At 35.1% G+C, this 23,451-nt stretch overlaps 1 protein-coding gene across 1 annotated transcript in view; it reads left to right on the forward strand.

The window, feature by feature from the left end:
- The window catches only part of Acadvl (Acyl-CoA dehydrogenase very long chain), a 208,329-nt gene that overhangs the window by 119,159 nt on the left and 65,719 nt on the right, over positions 1-23,451 (forward strand). Inside the window, exon 7 of the mRNA XM_090414015.1 lies at positions 18,359-18,472. Coding sequence (XP_090270141.1) covers positions 18,359-18,472 — 114 coding nt within the window. The remainder of the gene's footprint in view (positions 1-18,358; positions 18,473-23,451) is intronic.

Below are 23,451 nucleotides of genomic sequence, written 5' to 3' on the forward strand. Positions count from 1 at the left end.
TACTTATCTAATTCCTCAGCTAGCTTCATTTCTTTGCCATTCAGGCTTCTTATGTTGATAGTACCGATCTTTAACTCTGGTGATGTCGAGTTGGAGTGTGTTTTCAGATTTGTTCCAGTAGCTGACTTTTCGCTGTTCGCCCTAGTTCCCTGGCGAAAACAATGGGGTGCCTTGTTTAACCAGGCGACACCCCAGCCAGCATGAAATTTTGTCATGTTGTACCATCATTTTTTTTTATTTTGGTTTAACCAATAAGAATACAATTTGGTCAGCTAAATCCCAAATTGCCAGCCCATCCTCATTCATTTAGTATTCAAGTAGGTACCCGACAGGATGCACACGAGAAGGTGAGGATTGAACATTAGATCAGAAGCCCTGGTCGGTTCTCCGCATTCCTTTAAAGGCTATGTGGAGGTCTCCTCTCAGTTATACAGCTTTGACCCTTAAGCACCCCCTATAATTACTATAGTTCTGTATATCTCCCTTTTCCTTATATATAGGTACCACTGTTGGATTCTAATTATGTAGAAAATAGAATAAATGTTGTTTGATTCAGAATCCAACATGACTTTCCGTCACAAGAACTATATTTGTAAATATTATTTGATGTAAATAACATAAATTGTAATTGATATCATATAACTACCTTAATTATGTCAAATATTTAATTGCTTAATCAAAGAAATGTTTTAATGGTAAATAGATTCTGTATTAAATATTATTAAGCTGTTTTATTTATTATTCTGTCAATATTGTAAGAACTTATATTTGTAATTTAACTATGCATTTATTGGAATGCAAATATTCTATTTATTCTTTTCATGAAAGTTAACGTTATGTAATAACTGAATGTAGTTATATAACCTAATGTAACATTCGCGAGAATGTTTACGTCTATCGGTTGTCATAGAGACGCGTGGAAATAAACGAGCGCATGTGAAGGGAGCGTTTGTAGAGGAGAAGAGAAAATAGATATGTAGTAGTAAGTGGGGAGTCGGAACGAACTTTGGAACTATAAGGTAGCAAGGAAGTAAACTAAAGAAGTAGAAGTAATTAAAAGATTCCTAAGGATAGGAGTTGAGTAGATATTTTTTTATATAAGTGAATCTTATAGTTGGCTGAAAGCAAAACCAGCCGTAGTAATAAAAAGAAATTATTGCCGTAATCAGATAATTAGAGAACTGGACATTCAAAGAAGAATACTGAAAAAATCCAGTCAGTCTACAATTACGACTTATTTCTGTACTACCATGAAAGGGAATTGTACGGAGTTAAACTAGTTGATGAATGATAAATAAGAATAATTAATGTACCTTATAGTTGTTATCTGGATTTTTGAAGCGCGATTAGTAATGTTTTAGTTATTTAGTGTTTCGCAAGTGTGATAAATACAATTTGAAAGTGTGCTCACAAAATATTGGAACTACTGAAGATTATTTCTGGTAAGGACAGTCATATTAGTTTATTTCAGTGTATGCAGATTTAAGTATTAGTTCCGTTCTGCTGTCTCTAACATTAACTGTAGCTTACCATCGAGGCTGAGAGTTGAAAATATAGACATTGAAGTGATATCTACTGTGGTTAGTGCCTGTTATGAGTTAATCGTAGAGTGTAGCTGAGAGATACATGGAAACTGAATAAATAAGAAATTCTATTGTAATAATTTGAGTAAAGAAACTTTGTGATTCTGAAACTGTGAATTTGTTTGAGAAAGTTTGAAAGATTGGATTAATATGAATGACTTGACTTGATGTGCTAACTTGACTGGTTTGTCATATTTAGAAGTGGAATTTATGTAATTGTTATATTTTAACCATATATTAAATGTTTTGTTTGTTAATTTAAATATTGTGTTTGCCTGAATTTCTTTTTACTGCACCGTTCACAAAAATTCGGATCTGGCGAGAATCCCAGAAGGAAAGAAAATAAATACCATCGGCCTGAATGAGTGAAAAGACTGCTAACTAATTTTGAATTAATCCTACTAATTCATATAGACTTATCTAAGGATAGAGTGGCGCAGTATAATAGAAATTTCTCTACCCTTAGATCAGTGATTAATTTGCAATTAGTTTTCCTTATTTGATGAAAGTGACTTTTAGCAAGATGGCGGATTCGAACGTCAAGAGAACACGTCACGACACCACCATACTCTTTCTCCATTCCTCAGGAATTACCTCTTGATTATAGATCTCCTTCAACGGATTCCATATTAATTCAATGCCTTCATCTCCTAACGCTTTCCAGACCTCCACCGGTATTTTATTTGGTCCAGCCTTTCCACTCTTCATTTTGGCCATCACTCTCGCCACTTCCCCTCTGTCAATTCCCCTAGTCATTCCTTCATTTGGTAGTCCCTCTTCCTCAGACAGCCTTCCTTTGTCCTCATTTATCAACTTCTCAAAATATTCCTTCCACCTGATTTGAATACATTCTGATTTTCTTATTATAATTCCATCTGCTCCCTTAATCTGCTTCACTTTGAAGCAGATTAAGGCTTAATATTAAGGCTAAGCCTTATTAACACTTAGCCTTAAGGCCTAACTTGTTATTAAGCCTTAAGATTAAGGCTTAATAACAAGTTAGCCAACTTGTATACCTTCTTCTATCCTTATGTCATTTCTAATTCATCATACGAATTTTTATGTGCTTTTGCTTGCACCACTACTTTTCTTGCTTCTTTCTTCTTTTCTCTATAGAGTTCACAATCTTCATGCCTCTGAGAGTCGTCCTCATTCTTTGCTGCTTTCTTCCTTTGTATCACTGCTTGTACATTTTCTTCTTACCACCAGCTTTCCTTGTTTTCTCTTATCTTATCTGCACTGTGTTGTCTCCATTCCTGGACATCACTGAAATCTCTTTTTATCTCCTTAAGTACCATCTCTTTAAATCTGTTCTTCACTGCTTCCTCCTTTAGTTTAAACCACTTTATCCTGTGCACTCCTTGTGTTCTTGTTGTTTCACTCTTTTGAGATACAAGTCCATGCAAAGTAGTCGATGTCGTGAAGTGACATGGTCTCCAGCAATTATTCCACAGTTCTTCACTTCTTTGAAATGGGTTCTTCTGTACATCAGATAGACAATTTGAGATGTTACAAGGGAAGAACATGATCAGCTGTTCTGCCCTCTTGTTGAAGAAAATATTCACTAGAGCCATTCCAAATGTAACTTTAAAATCTATTATTCTTAAACCTTCCTGATTTGCTTCCTGTATCCTATGACCTCCATGTATTCTCTCACACTGTTCATTTTTCCTACCCACATGTCCATTTAGATCACCCCCAATAATCACATGTTCCTCTTTCTTCAATCCTTGCATCATTCCATCCATTTGTGTCCAGAATGCATTCAACCTGTGGGGCATACATACTAATCAGTATATACACTAAAATTGTGATTGCCATGGACACCAATCCCATTTTACTTCCCACAATTTAGTCAAACACTCCATTTGGTGCATTACATTTTGGCAGTCTCAAGAATATCTGTAGTCCTCTTTTTAAGCCTAAAGAAAACCACTTAATTAGTAGTCTCCTTTAGATTTGTTTACACATTGCTAATACTTCATTTGCCTATTAATGACTTGCACACAGGCATTTCTGCATACAATAAACATTTGCCCACTTCCCATTGTAAGTAGGAATATCCTTATATCTGTAGCAAGCAAATTCCAGTGTCACAAATTTTTGTAGCTTAAATCTTAAAAGTTACTTCTTAATTTAATAGATTCAGATGACGTAATTAGATATTTGTCATTGTACAGTTAGGTGTAGTTTTTTTGGCTAACCTCCGCAAAAGATAATGGGTATCAGTTTAATGTCAAGAAATGTAAAGTTATGCACTTTGGGATAAATTTATTACAAGCTGTGTACCACATTGATGGAACTGTACACCAGGAAATGAAGCTATGGATTTGGGAATGGTGGTTGACACAGAATTGAAGTTTAGAGGGCATATTGCTAAGGTTGCCAAGGTAACTCATAAAATTACTTGACCATTGAAGAACACACTAACAAGTAGAGATATGGAAGTTATTTCTCTTTATAAGGATTTGATACATCCATCTGGATTACTGTTCTCAGATTTGGTCATCTGTATTTCTTGGAGATGAGGAAGTGGTGGAGAGGATTCAGATGCAAGTAACCAAAATAGTGGGTGACCTGTTCTCACAAGGCCGTGATTGTTGTGTGGATTGCAGAAATATTCAAAAGGAAGGGATATAGAAACATTTAAGTTATTTAAAGGGTTTATAGGATAATTGGAAGACGAATATTTCAGCAGTTGGGTAGAGGGGACAGAGCAAGAGAGATCAATACTGAATTTGAGTAAATGTGTGGTTAGTAGGGGTGTGAGGACTAGATTTTCTGCTCAGAATTGATGAATAGAATGGATTGCCAGAGTCAGTTGTGAGGGCTTTGTCTATTAATGGATTGAAGGAGAGATATGGTAGAATTTGTGGATGGATCTCTCACGATCTCTTCAGATTCTGTGAAGGTGTCCATAGATCAGTTCGTTCTGTAGCCTGTCAATCTCACTGGAATTTGGGATTTCTGAATCTTAGAACAACTAATATCTAGAATGGTAAATTAAGATCTTTAGTCAACTGATTTCTCCCACCTATAAATTAGCTTTGAGACATGGATCCTATGCTGTCAAGTGCATCCCCAGGTTGTGGATAGGGTAATGGCCTCTGGATGCAGAGGTTACCTACCCCTCTGGCGTTGCAGCCCGTTGTGAGCCTTACTTAGCCTCCTGTACAACGTGAATCCACAATCTTTTATCCTTGACTAATCTTTCCCAGCCTTTTACTTTCATAGTAGTCAAGTCTTGGATTATGTTATCAATCCATCTTAATCTCGGTCTTCCTTTTTTCCTTGTTGCATATATCCTCTCTCTCAGCATTCTTCCTGGCATACAGAAGTCTTCCATTCACTCTACGTGACCTAACCATTGCAATCTTTGTGCTTTTAAGAACCTATCAGTATCTTCTTCATTTAGTATCTGACTAATTTCTTTGTTGTACCATATTCTTCATACACTGTTTTCTTCAACAGGTTCATAAATTCTTCTTATAATCTTCCTTTCAAATTTTCTCAAACACTCTTGGTCTTTTTTTTACTAAGAGTCCACGCTTCGCTTCCATATGTAACCACAGGTCTAATAAGTATTTTATAAATATTTTAATATTTCTGCTTATTAGCTTACTTTTAATCATGCTCATATTTGCATAGTATGCTTTATTACCATCTTGAATATGTTCTTTAATTGCTATGGTTGATTGTGCCTCATTCTCAAGAATATCTCCTAGATACTTAAATCTGGTCACCCCTTCAAAAATTTTCTATCCAACTTGTAGATTCTGTGGTTTTTTTGTTTCTTATTTCTGAAGTTGACATCACCATATATTTAGTTGTATTTACATTGTTCTCTAATCCCATGTCATTAGTTTTTCTTTCCAGCTCATTATACACCTCAATCAATTATTTCTTAGTCCTTGACACAATGACTATATCATCACATCAGCATAAGCACATAATTGACTTGATTTATTAATAATTGTCCCTCTTTGATCTAAATCTTTAATCACATGATGTAAAGTTATGATAAATAATGTTGTTGATAGTGCATCTCCTTGTATTACACCTTTATTAAATTCAAAGGGGTCACTAAATTTATTATCTATTTTAACTTCTGCTTTTGTTTTTTTTTCATCATCATCATTTTTATTACTAATCTGATTAATTTTGCTGGTATCTCTAATTCTTTCATAGCCATTTGTAGAGACTATCTCTGTTTAGACTATCAAATGCTTGCTTAAAGTCTATAAATAACATATGTAGATCTATTGCATGTTCAAAACATTTTTCCATCATCTGATAATGTCTGATAATGAAAAGTTGATCAATAGTACTTCTGTTTGATCTAAATTCACATTGATATTCTCCTATTTTCTTTTTGGTAATCTCTTTAAGTCTGTCATTTATTATGGATGTAAAAATTTTATAAACTACATTAAGTTACTACAGTCAAATTTATCTCCTTTTTTTTATAAATAGGACAGATTATGCCAACATTCCAGTGGTCTGGCATTTCTTCCTTGGACCAGACTATCGAAAATATATCCTGTAGGACCAAACATATTGAATCTCCTCCGTGTTTCAGTAATCTGCAACTATTTTTTGTTTCTTTGTTTCTCAATTTTTTGTATTTTAGCTTCAATTTCATTAGTTGTTGGTGGTTTTATAGGGATATTTTATTCTACGTCAGTGTCCTTTCTTGTTTCTAATTGAATTTTTTCTTCATTTTCTTCTCTATTTAATAAATCCTTAAAATATTCTGCCCATCTCTATCTACTATTTTCTTTTCCCTCTCCTAAAAAATTTCTTTTGTTAACTTTACATCCACTAATTCCTGGTTGAAATCCTTTTTTTTGGACAGCAGCATAAAATTTTATACTTTCATTTTGAGTATTAAGTTGTTCTATTTCTTTTATTTGTCTCATAATCATTTTCTTTTTCTTTTTAGTATATTACAGTAAACCCTTGATTTAATGGACTAATAGGGGCTAAGGGGTGTCAGTTAAATCGCGAAATTTTTAAAATAAAAATATCTGTAACATTATACTGCAATTTTATCATTATTAGCACTGTAATAACAAAAAAATTGTTTTATACACACTTTTAGATAAGTTAATGCGAAGTTAATGTTCAATGTTGAAGCGCTTGGTTTAGGTAATCCTGAAGAAAGTCTGCAAAAAACTGCAGAAAGTCACCCCATGCAACAAAAGAACCAATTACAGTGCGATTGGTGTGATCACGTCCTAATCATTCACCGAACATAATAAACTGTAACACTTTTTTATGAATGTTAGTCAAGTGAGTTTTAATTTTTTGTCCTACTAGTTTCACCGATTTTTGCTATCGGCATCTTCAGGGATACAATTGGTAAACGATATGAAGGTAACAGACTAGGTTTTAACTGACAGTTCTAATTCATACAAAATGAGTATTGTGCGAGACAATGCACTTGTCTCGGGAACATGGTTTATTTGTTACAAGACATAATGTAATTGGCGTGAAAGTTCATTTCTTTGATGTTTAGTGATCTAATTAAAGTTTTCCAAATTTCTGGTAGGATTAGACCTTGATTCTTATTTAGGTTTCCTGTTGAACAGGCGACCATAGCAGCCTCCTTGAAGGTTCTGGAATGGTAGTTCTCTTCTATATAGGGCATATGACTCTTATCCCACTATAAGATGGTTGATAGAGGCAAAGTGGGAAGAAAGGCCTGAAATATCTTGTCTGTTGTTTCTAACATAGCCTATGTGCTCCTTCTCTCTTGTTTCGAAGCTTCTAGAGGTCTGACCACAGGAACAAGGTATATTATATACTCCAGAGTACTTATAGAAAGAATGAGGGTCTTTCGGTGATCTTAAAAATTTCCAAATAGTATCGACCGGCTTGAATGCTACTCTAATATTGTGTGGTTTTAGAAGGATAGCCAATTTTTTGAAAATGCTGCTGACAAATGGAATAGTTATAGTACTGATGTATTGGGTGTCATCATGTTGTCTTTGTGGTATATCCGAAAAGAGAATCTTGTTGCAGAGTCTTTTAGGATAACCATTTAAGGATAGCTCTCTGGATATTGTAGTTAATTCTTTTTGTAAGTCATCCTGGTCTGTGGTGTACTGTATAGTTCTTTTCTTAAGCATATGGATAATGCTAAGTTTCTGGGATATATGATGTGATGAGTTGAAATGGAGGTAACGTCCAGTATTCGTAAGTTTTCGATACACAGACAGGTTGATACTGTTATTGACAAATAAATCATGTTCCCGAGACACACGCATTGTCTCGCACAATACTAATTTTGTATGAATTAGACCTGTCAGTTAAAACCTAGTCTGTTACCTTCATATCGCTTACCAATTGTATCCCTGAAGATGCTGATAGCAAAAATCGGTGAAACTAGTAGGATGAAAAATTAAAACTCACTTGACTAACATTCATAAAAAAGTGTTATAGTTTATTATACAAGTAGTCAAGAAAAGAAAATCACACATTCACCGAACATGTTTTATGAGCAGTGACTCATTTATGTTGGCTAAATTGCTACAGTGTTTTTCCAACATATGATGGCCTGATCGCCAAAATTTGTTAAAAATAACAGGAAATTAATAACAAAAAATAACCTGTTAATTTAGTTATAAGCAAATCTTGGTTAAAAGCATTTTAAAATTAACAGGGTGTTAATTTTCACATGTGACATATGGACCGGAAATTTTGTCTGTTAAATCCGAAGTCCTTTAAATCGAGGGTTTACTGTATTTGCTTTTCTTCTAAGTTCATTATATCTCTCCCAATTACTTCTAGTATTTAGCTGCATCATTTGTGCTTTGGCTCTATTCTTTTCTTTTATAGCTGCATCACATTCTTCATCAAACCATTCTTTGTTACAAGTTCTTTTCTTTTTACCTATTGTTTCAGCAGCCGTTAAAACAATAGGTAAAAAGAAAAATCTTTAATCATAGTTTCTACTCTATTCCACTTTCCATCAATACTATTAAATCTATCAGCTATATTATTTTCAGTTTTAGTTAATTTGGTTTTCAAGTTATCTTGGTATTTCTTAGCTTTCTTTACATCATTACTAAGTTTATCTATATCCCATAACCCAGCCTTCTTTTTATCATATTTGATAATCTTTCTCTTATAATTATTCTTACTAAATAATGAACACTGTCACAATTAGGGCCTCTACAGCTCTTGACATCAATGACGAAGAAGTGATGCCTCAAGATTAAAACATGATCAGTCTGATTTACATTGTTTGTGCCTGGTACCCTGGAGGGTACCAGGCACAAAAAAAGTTCCCAGGTGCTAAATTTTCCTTTTAGTCTTATTTTACATATTCAGTCATTAATAGTTTTGTATTCTAACATACTTTTCCATATTTCCTACCTTAATATGAAGCCAGTACACAGCTAACAAGTTCTTTCATTGGGACCACTATAAATAATACAATAATGTTGTTTGTCAATTCTCCCCTGTCCTTGCCATCGCATTTCTTGTAGTACAGTGAAATCTATTTTATATTTCAGCATTTCATTAGCAACTTCATTCATCTTTCCTATTTGTTTCATTGTCCTTACATTTCATGTTACCATTTTAGTCTCTTCTTATTTTATTCTTATTTTTCTGCTTATTTCGTAATCCAATCATATCCTTTTTTTCCATTCCAAGTCGATTGCCATTGAGTACTATTCCAAGGTTTCGTTTGTATCAGTTTCATAGTATAAAAATTATTTATGTGATTGGGTTGCTAGCCCAATGTACAACCCTCCTCCTTTATCCAGGGAGGGGACTGGCTGAAGTGATCACTACTTAGAGTAACAACTTCTAGCAGAGTTGAATGCAGAAGTTAGTTGTGAATAAACAGGGAAACCTGTAAATAAGCAGTTGCAGAAAATGGGACATCATCTACCAACAGGAAGTGGCGAGATATCCAATGGCATGACTAGCTGTATAAAATGCCACATATTTCTAATGATGAGATGTGACTTGGCGAAATGTAACCACCATTAAATAAGTTAGTCATCTGGATGTTAGGGCAGCAACAACATTCATCTTGATCACAATGACTCAGTACTTGTGCATGGCAGAAAACGAACAACATTTCTCAAGTTGAAAACCAGCAAAATCCTTGTACACTCAAGGATTTCAAAAATGTTCAAAAATACAGAGAGAAATATAGATTAAAAAGAGCCATTATTAGGAATTAGTGAGATGAGATGGAATAAAACTGGTGACTTCTGGAAGGGGGGGGGTGACGTGACAGCAAAAAAAAAAAATGGAGTTTGCAATAGTCCTCAATAAGATAATGGAGAAGAAGAGTAATCAGTTCAGTAAAATGTATCTGCAGACTGATAATGATAAATTTTGAAGCAAAGCCAACAAATATAATAATAATACAAGCATACATGTCTACCAGTGACCACAGTGATGAAGTTGAAAAAATATATGCAGATGTTGAGTATTTGATAAAACTCGCCAAAAGTGAAGACAATCTCATTATCATTGGTGATTGGAATGCAGCCATTGGAGAAGGGAAAATGGTAGAGAGGTCAAAAAATATGGACTGGGATGCCAAAATGACAGAGGTGATAAGGCTTCTAGAGTTCTGCCACCAATTTCATCTGATAATCACCATCACCTGGTTTGAGGGACCAAAAAGAAGGTATACTTGGAAAATGCCAGGGAATATAGGAAGATATCAAATAGACTATATTATGACAAGAAATAAATATAAAAAAATCAAGTAAAATCATGCAAAAGCTATCCTGAGCTGTGCAGGCAGTGTCCACAATTTGGTTTTATTGAAATGTAGTTTGAAATTCAAAAAGCTGTCAGAATCAAGGGAAAGGCTCAAATAGAATATAGATAACCTGAAAATAAAGGAAACCATAGAATCTGTAAAGAGAAGACTAAAAGTTAAAATAGGAGAAAGCACAAAGATAAACACAGAAGGAAAGTGGACACAGTAATCAAGGCCAGTGACTGCATTGGAGTAAAAAAAGCAGATCAACTGCTTGAATCATCCTTGAAATCCTAAAACTAATAGATGAAAGGAGAAAATACCACATTTCTCCATATTAAAAAAGATCTAGACAACAAGGCTTGATGCAGAAGAAATTGGCTTAACCATATTACAAGATGAATTTGAATGGGTGTTAAACAAACTGGCTTCTAACAATGCACAAGGCATTGATAACATTCCCTCAGAATTAATAAAATATAAAAAGGATATATATGATACTGGAATCATTCCCAAAGACTTGACACAATGCTCTGTCATTCCCATTCCTAAAATAAATAATGTGAAAAGCATCGAACATTAAGTCTAATATTACATGCTTCAAAAAATAGTCACCTTGTCATATGCCTTTTCCAGATCGACAAAACTTAAATACAGATCTTTATTATATTCCCATGATTTCTCGACTATTTATCGTAAAGTGAAGATCTGATCCTGGCAGCCTCTATTTGGCCTGAATCCAGCTTGTTCTTCACCAAGCTTTCTTCCACAATTCTTCTCAAACATTTCTCAAGTATACTTGCATAAATTTTACCAGGAACACTCAATACTTCTGTAATTCTCACATTCAGTTTTATTTCCATTTTTATATATGGGTACTATGAGAGCTCTACTCCAATCATCGGGAATTCGTCCCTCTGTCCAGGCTTTCTGTACTATGCAGTGCAGCCACTGTAAAACTTTTATACCACCATACTTCAGCATTTCTGGTCAAATATCATCTACTCCTGCTGCCTTGAAAAATTCTGCTAATTTCTTGAAAACACTCAAGAAATTAGCGGAAGGATTGAACTTGGCAAGAAAGTTTGGAAGTTATTTTACAGATAATGATTCCTCAATGGATGGCTTGGAAAAATTCACGAGACAATTGGATATTTGTTTAGCTCCTTATTATGAACTTAATAAAAAATTGCAGCATGGTGATAAGCAAGGTCTTATTACTGACTTCTTGATAGCTAAACCAGCCGAAATATGCAATGAAAATTACACAAGTGATGACGACATCCAGCCACTTGTAAATTAAGTTAACATCTATGAAATGTTATTTCTGAAGAGAGTAATGACGATTAAAATATGTGCTTTATTTTATTATGCCTAAAACATTTATGCATTATATGCAATGAAGTTGACATACAATTTGTAATTTTTATAATTTTTTCTATGTATTTGTTTCATAGTTTATGTTTTCTTAACTTACATGAATTACCTGAATTAAATAAAAATATTTTTTTTGTGAGATATGTCATTGTTGTTTATATAATTTAAAAAAAAACAATCTCGGTAACCCTACTTTTTCTATATGATCTAAGTCTTGCATAACACGGCATTTCTATGGAACTTAACATCTGCATTATACAAGGGTTACCTGTACTTGATTGTTCTGAATATGATCAAAAAATGTTGATCTGACTCAGCTCAATCCACATCTTGCTTAATTTACACTGACCTTACCCAAATATAAAAAAAAACTTCAAAAATTATTAGATAGCTTTATCCTAGCCTCCAGAATCTATCCGAAAACTTAAACCATGTAATCAAAAGAATTATAAAAACAGAGGAAAACTCACATAAACTATTAACATAGAATTTTCACCTTAGTATCATAGGCATTGTCAGTACAAGATCACAGATTGGCAATTAAACAATAATAGACAATTCTAAAAAAGCAGCAGCTGCATAGCTAATGTAAGATAACTAAAAAAGGTCAATAATTTCCTAACTTATTTTAAAAAATTATGTAAATATATACATAGACCTAATAAAATTAGTACTTTTTAAATATGCTAATCTTTCCTATCTCCCACAAAGGGTATAGACATAGACCATTGTATCTGTTTAACTTAGGTTAGTTTATTTTAATGATATTGATTATAATCCATAATGATAAGAAAATAATTAATATTTATTCACTTATTAGCTGATATTTTGCTGGTATGATATCTAGCATTATTAAAACACTTAAGGAAATGAACAACGTAGTTAAGGACATAAATTAAATTATACTTTAATAAATATTTTCCGATATTTCGGCAACATCACGTAGCCATCTTCTAAAGGAACTTACAAAAAAAAAAGGCACGTGCACGTAGGCACTACAAACACAGTAACTGGGAATGAAGAGATGAAGCTATTGTTCTCCTAAAAGTCCTGATGGTGCCCTCTAGTGGGCTAAGTAGGTGTTCTTGGCCTCTAGTGGGCTGAAGGTCTGCTGATGTAAGCCTCCCAAATTTGGGGCAGTCGCATACAACCAAATTTGTTGAGGTTTGGAGAATTTCTTAGGGCTGAGGCTGATTCCATAAATAGTCTTTCGAATTTGTATTTGCTATGGTGTATTATTGTAGCTTTCTTCCACCGTATTCTGTGGCGTGTATCCAGAGCATTGTCTGCAAAACCAGAATGGCTGTACTTGTGAAACCGGATGTAGTCCTTGTTTTCAGAAATTCTGATATTCGCTGTCCTGCCTGTTTGGCCAAAGTAAGACAGTTTACAACAGCAAGGGACCTGGTATACACCAGGTAGGTCTAGGGGAAGTGGTTGGTCTTTAGTGGAGCGGATAAGGGATGCCAATTTTCTGTAAGGTTTTCTCTTAGCGGACATTAACGAAGCTATTCGTGCTGTCGAAGATGAGCTTTCGTGCGCTTTAAACCACGAACTTTGGTCGATTTTACGTGACGTCGCATGTACCGCTGCCGACAAAGAATTTGAAAAAATACGAGGCCAACAGATGAAAAAATTCGAAAAATTAAAAAAGAACTCTACCGTCCTTCCAAAACTTGCTACCAATACCGTAATCAACCTTTCTTCAGTCACCCCTAAAGCCTGAAGCAGTCAACGTGCTGTCACATGGCCACAACTTCACCATTGCTCCCAAAAAAATACCTAGTGAGGATATTATAATCCAGATCGAACGCGGAATCCGCCACCTTCCACATCAAGTCGCCAACAGTGTAAAACTGGATGTAGCTTGTGTCCTTTCCAAAGCAATCCCACCAAAAACCAACATATCCAACAAGGAATATAAAGCTCTACAGGAAATGAAGAATAATAAAGAAATAGTTATCACCAAAGCAGATAAGGGAAATGCATCTGTAGTCCTTAACCAAAAGGACTACACAGGTAAACTGAATGCTCTTCTATTAGATCGGGCTACTTACCTCCCCATCAATTACAGTCCCACCAATTCTCAAATTAGAAAACTTCACAGGCTCCTTAAGAGAGTCACTTCTTGGCCTGTAGAAGTTACCAACAGATTAAAGCCATTTAACTCTATACCCCCCCCCCCTCGTATTTACGCACTCCCAAAAATACATAAAGAAAATGTGCCATTACGTCCCATGGTGGATGGCATTGATTCCCCCACATACAAATTAGCTAAACATTTGGCCAAAGAGCTCACACACTATACTAGCAACACACCATCACACATAAAAAACTCAGCCCATTTCAAAGCCAGTATAGAAAACCTTACACTCCAACACACTGACATAATGGTCAACTTTGACGTCTCCTCTTTATTCACAAATGTCCCACTCAAGGAAACTTTAGAGCCAATCCAAGCTAAATTTTCTCCCGATATCTCAGCCTTATTTCAGTTCACAATGAACTCAGGCTATTTTGTTTGGCAGGGAAAATTCTACAAACAAATAGAGGGGACAGCCATGGGTTCACCACTCTCCCCACCCTTGGCCAATTTGTTTATGGAGACCTTTAAAGAAAAAGCCTTGGCCTCTGCCCCACAAAAACCAACCATATGGCTTCGCTACGTTGATGATGTGTTCGCTATTTGGCCACATGGCTCTGAAACACTTCTCTCCTTCTTAACACACTTAACAATCAACACCCCAGAATCAAATTCACCCTGGAAAAAGAGGAAAAAAACAACCCCCCTTTCCTAGACACACTAGTCACCCGCCAGCTTAATGGAACCTTGGTTTTCTCAGTTTACAGAAAACCCACCCATACAGGCAGGCAGATACATTCACCAACAATCCCCCCCCCCCCTCACAACAATATGGAGTAGTGAAAACAAGGGCTAAACTAATCTGTTCAAACGACTTGGTCCTAAACACTGAACTAAATCACTTTCTCAGCCAATGGCTACCCCCCCCCCCCCCCCAAAAAAAAAAAAAAAGTCCAAAAAATATTAGAACCTACAAACCACAGATCCCACACACACACACAACAAGGATTACTCTAAATTCATCACCATTCCGTACATCCGAGGCACCCCGGAAAAGATTACCAAAATCTTAAAAAAGCATGACCTGACCTCCTGTTACAAACCTTACAGAAAATTGGCATCCCTTATCCGCTCCACTAAAGACCAACCACTTCCCCTAGACCTACCTGGTGTATACCAGGTCCCTTGCAGTTGTAAACTGTCTTACTTTGGCCAAACAGGCAGGACAGCGAATATCAGAATTTCTGAAAACAAGGACTACATCCGGTTTCACAAGTACAGCCATTCTGGTCTTGCAGACCATGCTCTGGATACATGCCACAGAATACGGTGGAAGAAAGCTACAATAATACACCATAGCAAATATAAATTCGAAAGACTATTTATGGAATCAGCCTCAGCCCTAAGAAATTCTCCAAACCTCAACAAATTTGGTTGTATGCGACTGCCCCAAATTTGGGAGGCTTACATCAGCAGACCTTCAGCCCACTAGAGGGCACCATCAGGACTTTTAGGAGAACAGTAGCTTCATCTCTTCATTCCCAGTTACTGTGTTTGTAGTGCCTACGTGCACGTGCCTTTTTTTTTGTAAGTTCCTTTAGAAGATGGCTACGTGACGTTGCCGAAATATTGGAAAATATTTATTAAAGTATAATTTAATTTATATCCTCAACTATGTTGTTCATTTCCTTAAGTGTTTTAATAATGCATAACCAATGTATAAGCCTGTCTACGAGAATCTATATCTAGCATCTTCAGAGCAAGAACAGTTTGTCACAGGTACACAAAACAACAATTTGGTATAACAGTTGGACTAGTTTAAAACAAAAAACTGTAATGGACAACACAAGGCATAAAGTCCTAATTGGCACATCATCTATGCTAGAAATAGAGGGAGAAAACAAGTATTAATTAGATCTTAATGACTGTCTCCCCAATTTTTTGGTAAATTTATGTTTCCATGCTTGTTGAGGTTTAGAGTATGTTTTAAAGCTGCTGTTGATTCCAAAAACAATCTCTCTGACTTATGACTTCTGTGTAGCACTTTTGTTTTCTTCCATTTGATCCTGTGTGAAGGGAAAATAAACTAACATGTACTGCCAACACATAAGCCTTTCCACTTGTTTAAGTTAGAACAATGAAGTAAAGTTGCACATCTTTCTTTATGAAGATGCTGTATGAGGAAACTACTTTTTCATCACCCTAACTTAAACAGATCCAATCTATGTCTATCCACTTTGTGGGAGGTAGTACTTTTTAAATCTGCTAATCTTTCCAAACTGTATTTTGCCTATGTGTGTGTACATATATATAGCAGTTTGTAGTATTAACTCGGTACTGGGATATGTATATATACATATATATATATATATATATATATATATATATATATATATATTAATTTAAAATAAGTTAGGAAATTGTTGACCTTTTTTAGTTATCTTACATTAGCTACTTGGGTGGTGCTTACCTTAGACTTGTCTGTTATTGTTTAATTGCCATTCTGTGATCTTGTACTGATGATAGGTGAAAATTCTATTTCAATCAAGTTTATTCAAGTTTTCTTCCATTTTTATAATTCTTTAATTACATGGTATTTCATTATTGAAACAAATCATATAATTATAATCCTAAGCCTCCCCAGAATTGTGGATTACTTAAAATGCACAAACAAAGCAGAACAGACCACTTTTTGAGATCCATAGTGGACAGTATTATTTCTCTCATTATAGGCTACATTTCTTCCCACATTAAAAATTCTGTGCGCTTAAAATCTTTTTTTCAGACTTGATCCTCAGAGATAGTAACATTATTGTCAGTTTTGAATAGCCTCTCCATTAAACTCCAGAACTCATTCAAGCTCTTCCCCCCCTGACATATCAGTCTGGCTACTTTTCTAGAAAAAGAACTTGTGTGCAGATCAAAGGCTCAGTTGTGTCCCCCACACACACACCAGTTTTTTCATGGAATGTTTTGAAAATATGGCCCTGATATGATAAATGTTTTTAGCACAATCTTGAAGTGCATAACAAGGAAAACAATAACTGTCTGCCTTTCCTCAATATGCTCTTACTTGAGTACCCAACATATTATTATTATACAGACACCTCCATGGAGTCCAAAGACTCATCATGGGAGACCCAATTTATCCACATAACGTATTATACCCCTCCTTGAAACCAGTAACAGACAAAGCACTCACAACTGACTCTGGCAGCCCATTCCACTCATTCACAATTCTCCAAACAAAAAAACTAATTCTCACACTAGGGATGAGCCCTTGTTCTGGTCCCTCTAGCCAAATGCCAAAAACGTTTCCCCTGCATCTATCCTATAAAACCCTTTAAGGAAATTAAAAAGTCTTATCATTTTCTGTCTGCAGGAAACCTGTCCACACTGGGAGGTACATCATAATCAGTTATATCACTGTCCCTCTCAGCAGTATATTATCAAAACCTTAACAAATATTTGTTCCGATTACATTAGCCTTTCCAGTGAAAAAAAGATTTTTTATTTTATTTTTTTTTTTTTTTTTTTTTGCAATGACTTTCCCCATTACAGAATTGATAGCACTCTCTATCCAACCCCTCCCCCACCAGACAAAAATTTTAAAAAATCCACTGCTATTTTCTACATCTGAGGCACCTCAGGAAAATTCTCATATGTTCAAATCGTTTTAACAGTTTATTCATCTACTGCTTTATCCATTTCATGTAAAAAGTATTAGATCAAGAAAGTTAGCTGTAATTCATATGACTACCAGCTTAAATAATACGATAACAGGAGCAACAAGAATACTAACAATTATTGTGTGTCAATAAAGTAACTACTTTAAACTGCAACCAACCACCTACTTCCTCAGTACAGTCTCACTTTTTTTATCTCCCTTATTACAAAAGGCTTCTTTGAGAGTAGAATATTGTGTAAGCATTAAAAAAAATGTCATTTATGTTTATAAAAACTGAACTTGTCAGTTCTAGTTATTTAAAACAGCTCTGTGCATTGTTTTATTTGTTGTGCACAACAGCTTGGAAAGTAAATGAATCATCATTGTTGCAATCAAAAAGATTAAACCTTCTATATCTTTAAATGACATTTAAAATTAATTAGCATATGATGATGATAACAGCGATGAGGCTTATAAAGACAAGTGGCATCATCTTATTAAACTAATATATTTTTGTCCGTAAATTGTACACATTTGTCTATTTTACAGAATGAAAAAAACCCTGTCAGCTTCATATAAGCCTAATTCACTCACTTTCAGGTGACAGCCCTTATCCAGATTCTTCACATCTTAGATAAGATTCAAACCCATGTTTTTCCAAACAAATAGTGTTGTCATTACTGACTGAGCTACAGTGGCTGGGAATTTAAGATGACCGACATGTATTTAAAGACTTTTTAATACATTTGGAGGAAAAAACTTTGTTACTGGTTATCAGTCATAATTGTTAATTTTATTGGTTTTTTTTTAATATTCATTATATTGATTGTGGTTTGTATGAAACCAATTTTATATCTTGTGTGTGTGTGTATGTATAAAACTTGACATTTATCTAATGTTTTTTCTCTTCTAAGTCCATAAGAACAAAAGCTGTGCCAAGTAGTGATGGAAAGCACTATATTCTTAATGGAACTAAATTATGGATTAGTAATGGGGGAATTGCAGATGTTTTTACTGTTTTTGCAAAGGTAAGCACTTAGTTTATTATTGCTGAATACCATATTGCTGTATATATATTCATCTTTTTCTCCCACTGTATAAGTGTATTCTGTATCATAGTTTAATGACAAAATTATTTATTACAAACCTTAGTAAGCTATACTTAATGGCAGTTGTACATCTAAATATTCATATGTGTAACTGTTAACTGTGGTGCTGAAACAGGATTAAAAAATAGAGGGAGAATGCCAGTTTTTTAGGACTTATAAGACATGCAAAATGAAGGTACTCAGAATGTTACATTCAAACTGGATGTGTTCTATAGAAATTACACAGAGAATTAACTTCTGTAGAAGTGTTTCATCACATTATTTGTTATGCAAATCATCTGTACTTCGAGAATGTCTTTGCGTTACTAATTTATCATCCCCATTGTAATGAGTAATAACAATGCTCTTTGGTGGGGATTGATCCCCATCATAGTGCAATAAGAGCATTCATGAGTTTTCTAGTCACAGAATGTTAGCTGTTTTGCATAAAAGGTAGCTGGATTTTTTTTTATTCTGCATACCATGCAAATTGGCTGGAGAATGCAATTTATAAACATATAACACTCATCTGCTTTGGAACAATGTAAACAGCCATCATTTGTATACATTGTTTGGTTAAAAGAGTGTAAAATTCCCTTAAATCTGCTGTAAATCTCCTACATGTGTGTGGGGGAGGGGAACACTTAAAGAGTAGTTTAGAAAAAACAATAAGGAGCAGTGGACCAAAGAATATTAGGCAGCTTGCCAATAAGGAGTGGCATGCTGCCTAAACATCCTGCCAATAACTTGAGTGATTCACATATACTTAGTGTGAAGAAACTATATGGAATATAAGGCAAGGGAAACATGACTGTTAACCTGTATTATCACTCCAGGAAGCTAGACTCTCCTTCCTGGAGAGCCTGAAACATAAGGTGGAACTTTGTAGATATTTTACAAATACCCTGGACAACAAGGAGGCATCTACCTGAGGGAAAATTAAGATACCTAAAAGAAGCTTTTCCTGCTTATAAAGAAACTTGATCAAAAATATAATTGGTGGCAGTCATGAAGGGGTGGGGAGAGAGAGATTATACATCAAAGTAATACAGAAGAAACTGAAGATTTTTATAACTACAGACCAAAATAGACCAAAAACTTGGGAAAGATTTTTACAACAGTAGATCATCATCATCAAATTCCTGCCATGTACCCTCAAGGGGTGTACAGGATATGATAGTACTACATGAAAATTTTACATCATTACTAACTTCCTATCTACAATTTTCCTCCAAATCAGTCTGTTACTTGTTAAGACTCCAACATTATCAGATCTTATACTTCTATCGTCCAAGTCACATTGTACCATATCAATCCACCTATATCTTAGTCTTCTTCTGGGTCGTTTTCCTGCCAACCTGGCAGAGAACACTTGTTTTACTAATCTTTCCTCACCCGTAACCATACCACCTGAGATTAGCTCTGCTAACGCATTCCTGGATGCTGACAATATCAAGTTCTTTTCTAATTTCTTCGTTTTTAATATGACATTGCCATTGATGCCATCTGTTCATGCCTCTAATCTTTCTCAGGACTCTCATATCTGCGGTCTCTAGGCTTTGGTCAAATGTTTTACTTCTGACCCAGCTCTCAGATCCATAAGTTAAAATAGGCTTGAATACTGTCTTGTATACAGCTAATTTAGTGTTTTGGCTAATTTCTCTCTTATTCCATATGAATTTATTCAATTGACTTCCTACCATACCAGCTTTGTTGATTATGTTGTCTATTTCCATATTTAATTTACCGTCTTCACTAAAAATCGTGCCTAAGTAGCTGAAATGTTTTAGTTGTTCCACAGGTTCTCCGTTCACAATGCAGTTGACATTTTCAAAGATTCTGCCTATTTTCATTGTCTTTGTCTTGTTATTGCTGAACTTCATACCATATCTATTACAACTGTTATTCAATTTAGTCAGGGAATCTTGCAGACTTGTAGCAGATTTATTTAGAAGTATAACATCGTCTGCATAAAGCAAAGAACTGATATTAACATCTCCAATTTTGATATCATATTTAATACCACTTTCCTTCATAATGTGATCCATATAGATAATGAATAACAGAGGGGATAACATACATCATTGTCTCATTATCCCCTTTAAGATTTAACATTAAACCATATTCCTGTACTTCTTGCAATTCTAACTGCTGACTTGCAACTCAAATAAAGACTAAGTATTGCTTGATATAATGCCCCCTTCACACCATATTACTGTAGCGTATCGAATAGCTTCTCTCTTGGCACCTTGTCATATGCCTTTTCCAAATCGACAAAACTTAAATACAGATCTTTGTCGATTTGGAAAAGGCATAAAATTGTGGAAGAAAAGCCAAGCTTTTCTTCCACAATTCTTTTCAACCATTTCTCAAGTATACTTGCATAGATCTTGCCAGGAAAAAACACTCGGTAGGGAAATACCTCTGTAATTCTCACATTCAGTTTTATTTCCCTTTTTGCATATGGGTACTATGAGAGCTCTACTCCAGTCATTGGGAATTCGTCCCTCTGTCCAGGCTTTCTGAACTATGCAGTGCAGCCACTGTAAGACTCTTATACCACCATACTTCAGCGCATTTCTGGTCGAATATCATCTACTTTCCACATGTCAAGCCTTTGATGGCTTTTTCTGCTTCAACTATGGATATGTATTCCTGACTGGATGCCTGGTCAGTGTTTTTTACCACTGTGCTGTCATCACTGCTTGTTTCATTTAGCAGTTTTTCAAAGTAATTACTCCATACTTCAAGGATATCTTTTTCTCCCGTTTTCATGTCAACTTTATCATGAATCAATCAGGGCTTTCTTCAAGGCTTGCCACTGAATCTCCAAGGTTTGATTCCTGTTCTCAAACTTTTTCATTTTTTCTTCAATAATCTTTGTGTATTTTAGTCTACAGTTTACATCTGAGAGCTGCTCAACTTTTATTCGCTTTAAAACTTTTTTACATTTTATTCTTTTCAATATGAAATTCAATTTTATCCTGCTCAAGACTAAATAGTGATCACTTCCAATTTCAAATTCTCTGTACTCTCTGGTGTCTTGCACCAGGGAGAAAACATCACTATCAACAATAACATAGTCAATGAGACTTTTCTTATTCCTTGCCTCTTCTCTCCATGTGAATTTGTGCACATTTTTATGTTGGAACATGGTATTAGTAATAACCAGTCCATGTCCTGAGCAGAAATCCAACAGATATTTGCCATTATTATTAGCTTTGCTCTTTTCTCCAAATTTTCCCAAAATATTTTTGTATGTCTCACAATCATTTCCTACTCTGCTATTTAGATCCCCAACAAGGACCAACTTTTCCTTTTTCATTGTGTCAGTTGCTTTTTCTAAAGCCTCAAAAAATTCCTCCACTTCTGCCTTTGTAGAACCTTCTGTGGGACGATAGGCACAAATAAGTCTCATTGTCCAGTTCCCCATCCTCATATTTGCCCACATTACTCTATTTGAGACTGACTGCCATTCAAGAAGCTTAGCCTCATATTTTGTGTTGAATACTATGGCTACGTCTTCTTTTCCTTGATTGTCATTGCCTGAATATAACATTTTGTATTTATTGCTCAGAAAGATCTCAACAGTTTTTGTCTTTTTTGTTTCAGTCACCCCTATTATGTCGATCTGGTACTTATCTAATTCCTCAGCTAGCTTCATTTCTTTGCCATTCAGGCTTCTTATGTTGATAGTACCGATCTTTAACTCTGGTGATGTCGAGTTGGAGTGTGTTTTCAGATTTGTTCCAGTAGCTGACTTTTCGCTGTTCGCCCTAGTTCCCTGGCGAAAACAATGGGGTGCCTTGTTTAACCAGGCGACACCCCAGCCAGCATGAAATTTTGTCATGTTGTACCATCATTTTTTTTTATTTTGGTTTAACCAATAAGAATACAATTTGGTCAGCTAAATCCCAAATTGCCAGCCCATCCTCATTCATTTAGTATTCAAGTAGGTACCCGACAGGATGCACACAAGAAGGTGAGGATTGAACATTAGATCAGAAGCCCTGGTCGGTTCTCCGCATTCCTTTAAAGGCTATGTGGAGGTCTCCTCTCAGTTATACAGCTTTGAGCCTTTGCACCATTACATATGACTGAACAATAGTTCTGGAAAAACATAAGTGATGAATGTATTATCTTAATCATCTAAAGATTTAAATTTTTTTTTTTATCCAAATGTTTTTGAGTTATAGGTGTGGTGCTATATATATGTGGAGATGAGTTGGAATGATATGTCAATAGTATCTTTTTTTGTATACATGCAGTTCCAAATCAAGGTATACATGTGTGGTTTCTGAACTTCACTTAGTTATCAGGTAGATCTTGATGGCATTTTGATATAAAGAAAAAACATAGAAATGACATTATTTTCATGCAGCTTTATCAGTAAAATAAAGTTGTTTTATTTTCACAGTGTAGCTTTTCTAGATGTTTTGCCTTTTCTCCTCCGTAGTGATTTTTAACTGAGTTTTGTGAGCATGCAGTACTGTTATTATTATTATGAGTATCTTCATGGAGTCAGTAGACTCATCGCGGGAGACCCAAACTAGCAAAACAATATCTGTCATATCTCTTCTTGAATTCATTTACAGACGAAGAGCTCACAACTAAGTCAGGCAATGAATTCCACTCATTCACCACCCTCCAGGCAAAAAACCTTGTTCTGACACCCTTGTTAACCACACTCTTCTTGAATTTCCAGGGATGACCTCTTGTTCTTCCATCACTATCACACAGCTGAAACATTTCCCCTGCATCAATCCTATAAAAATCTTTCAGTAATTTAAATGTTTCTATCATATCCCCTCTTCTCTGCCTATAAACCCATCTCTACAATCCACAAGCTCTCAATCTATCAATGTAGGGAGCATTTTTTATATCACTCACCAACTTGGTCACTCTTCTCTGAATCCTCT

This window comes from Typopeltis vanoorti, chromosome 24 (assembly GCF_054136105.1).
Source record: "Typopeltis vanoorti isolate ZY-2024b chromosome 24, IOZ_Tvanoo_1.0, whole genome shotgun sequence".
Classification (NCBI taxonomy): Eukaryota; Metazoa; Arthropoda; class Arachnida; order Uropygi; family Thelyphonidae; genus Typopeltis; species Typopeltis vanoorti.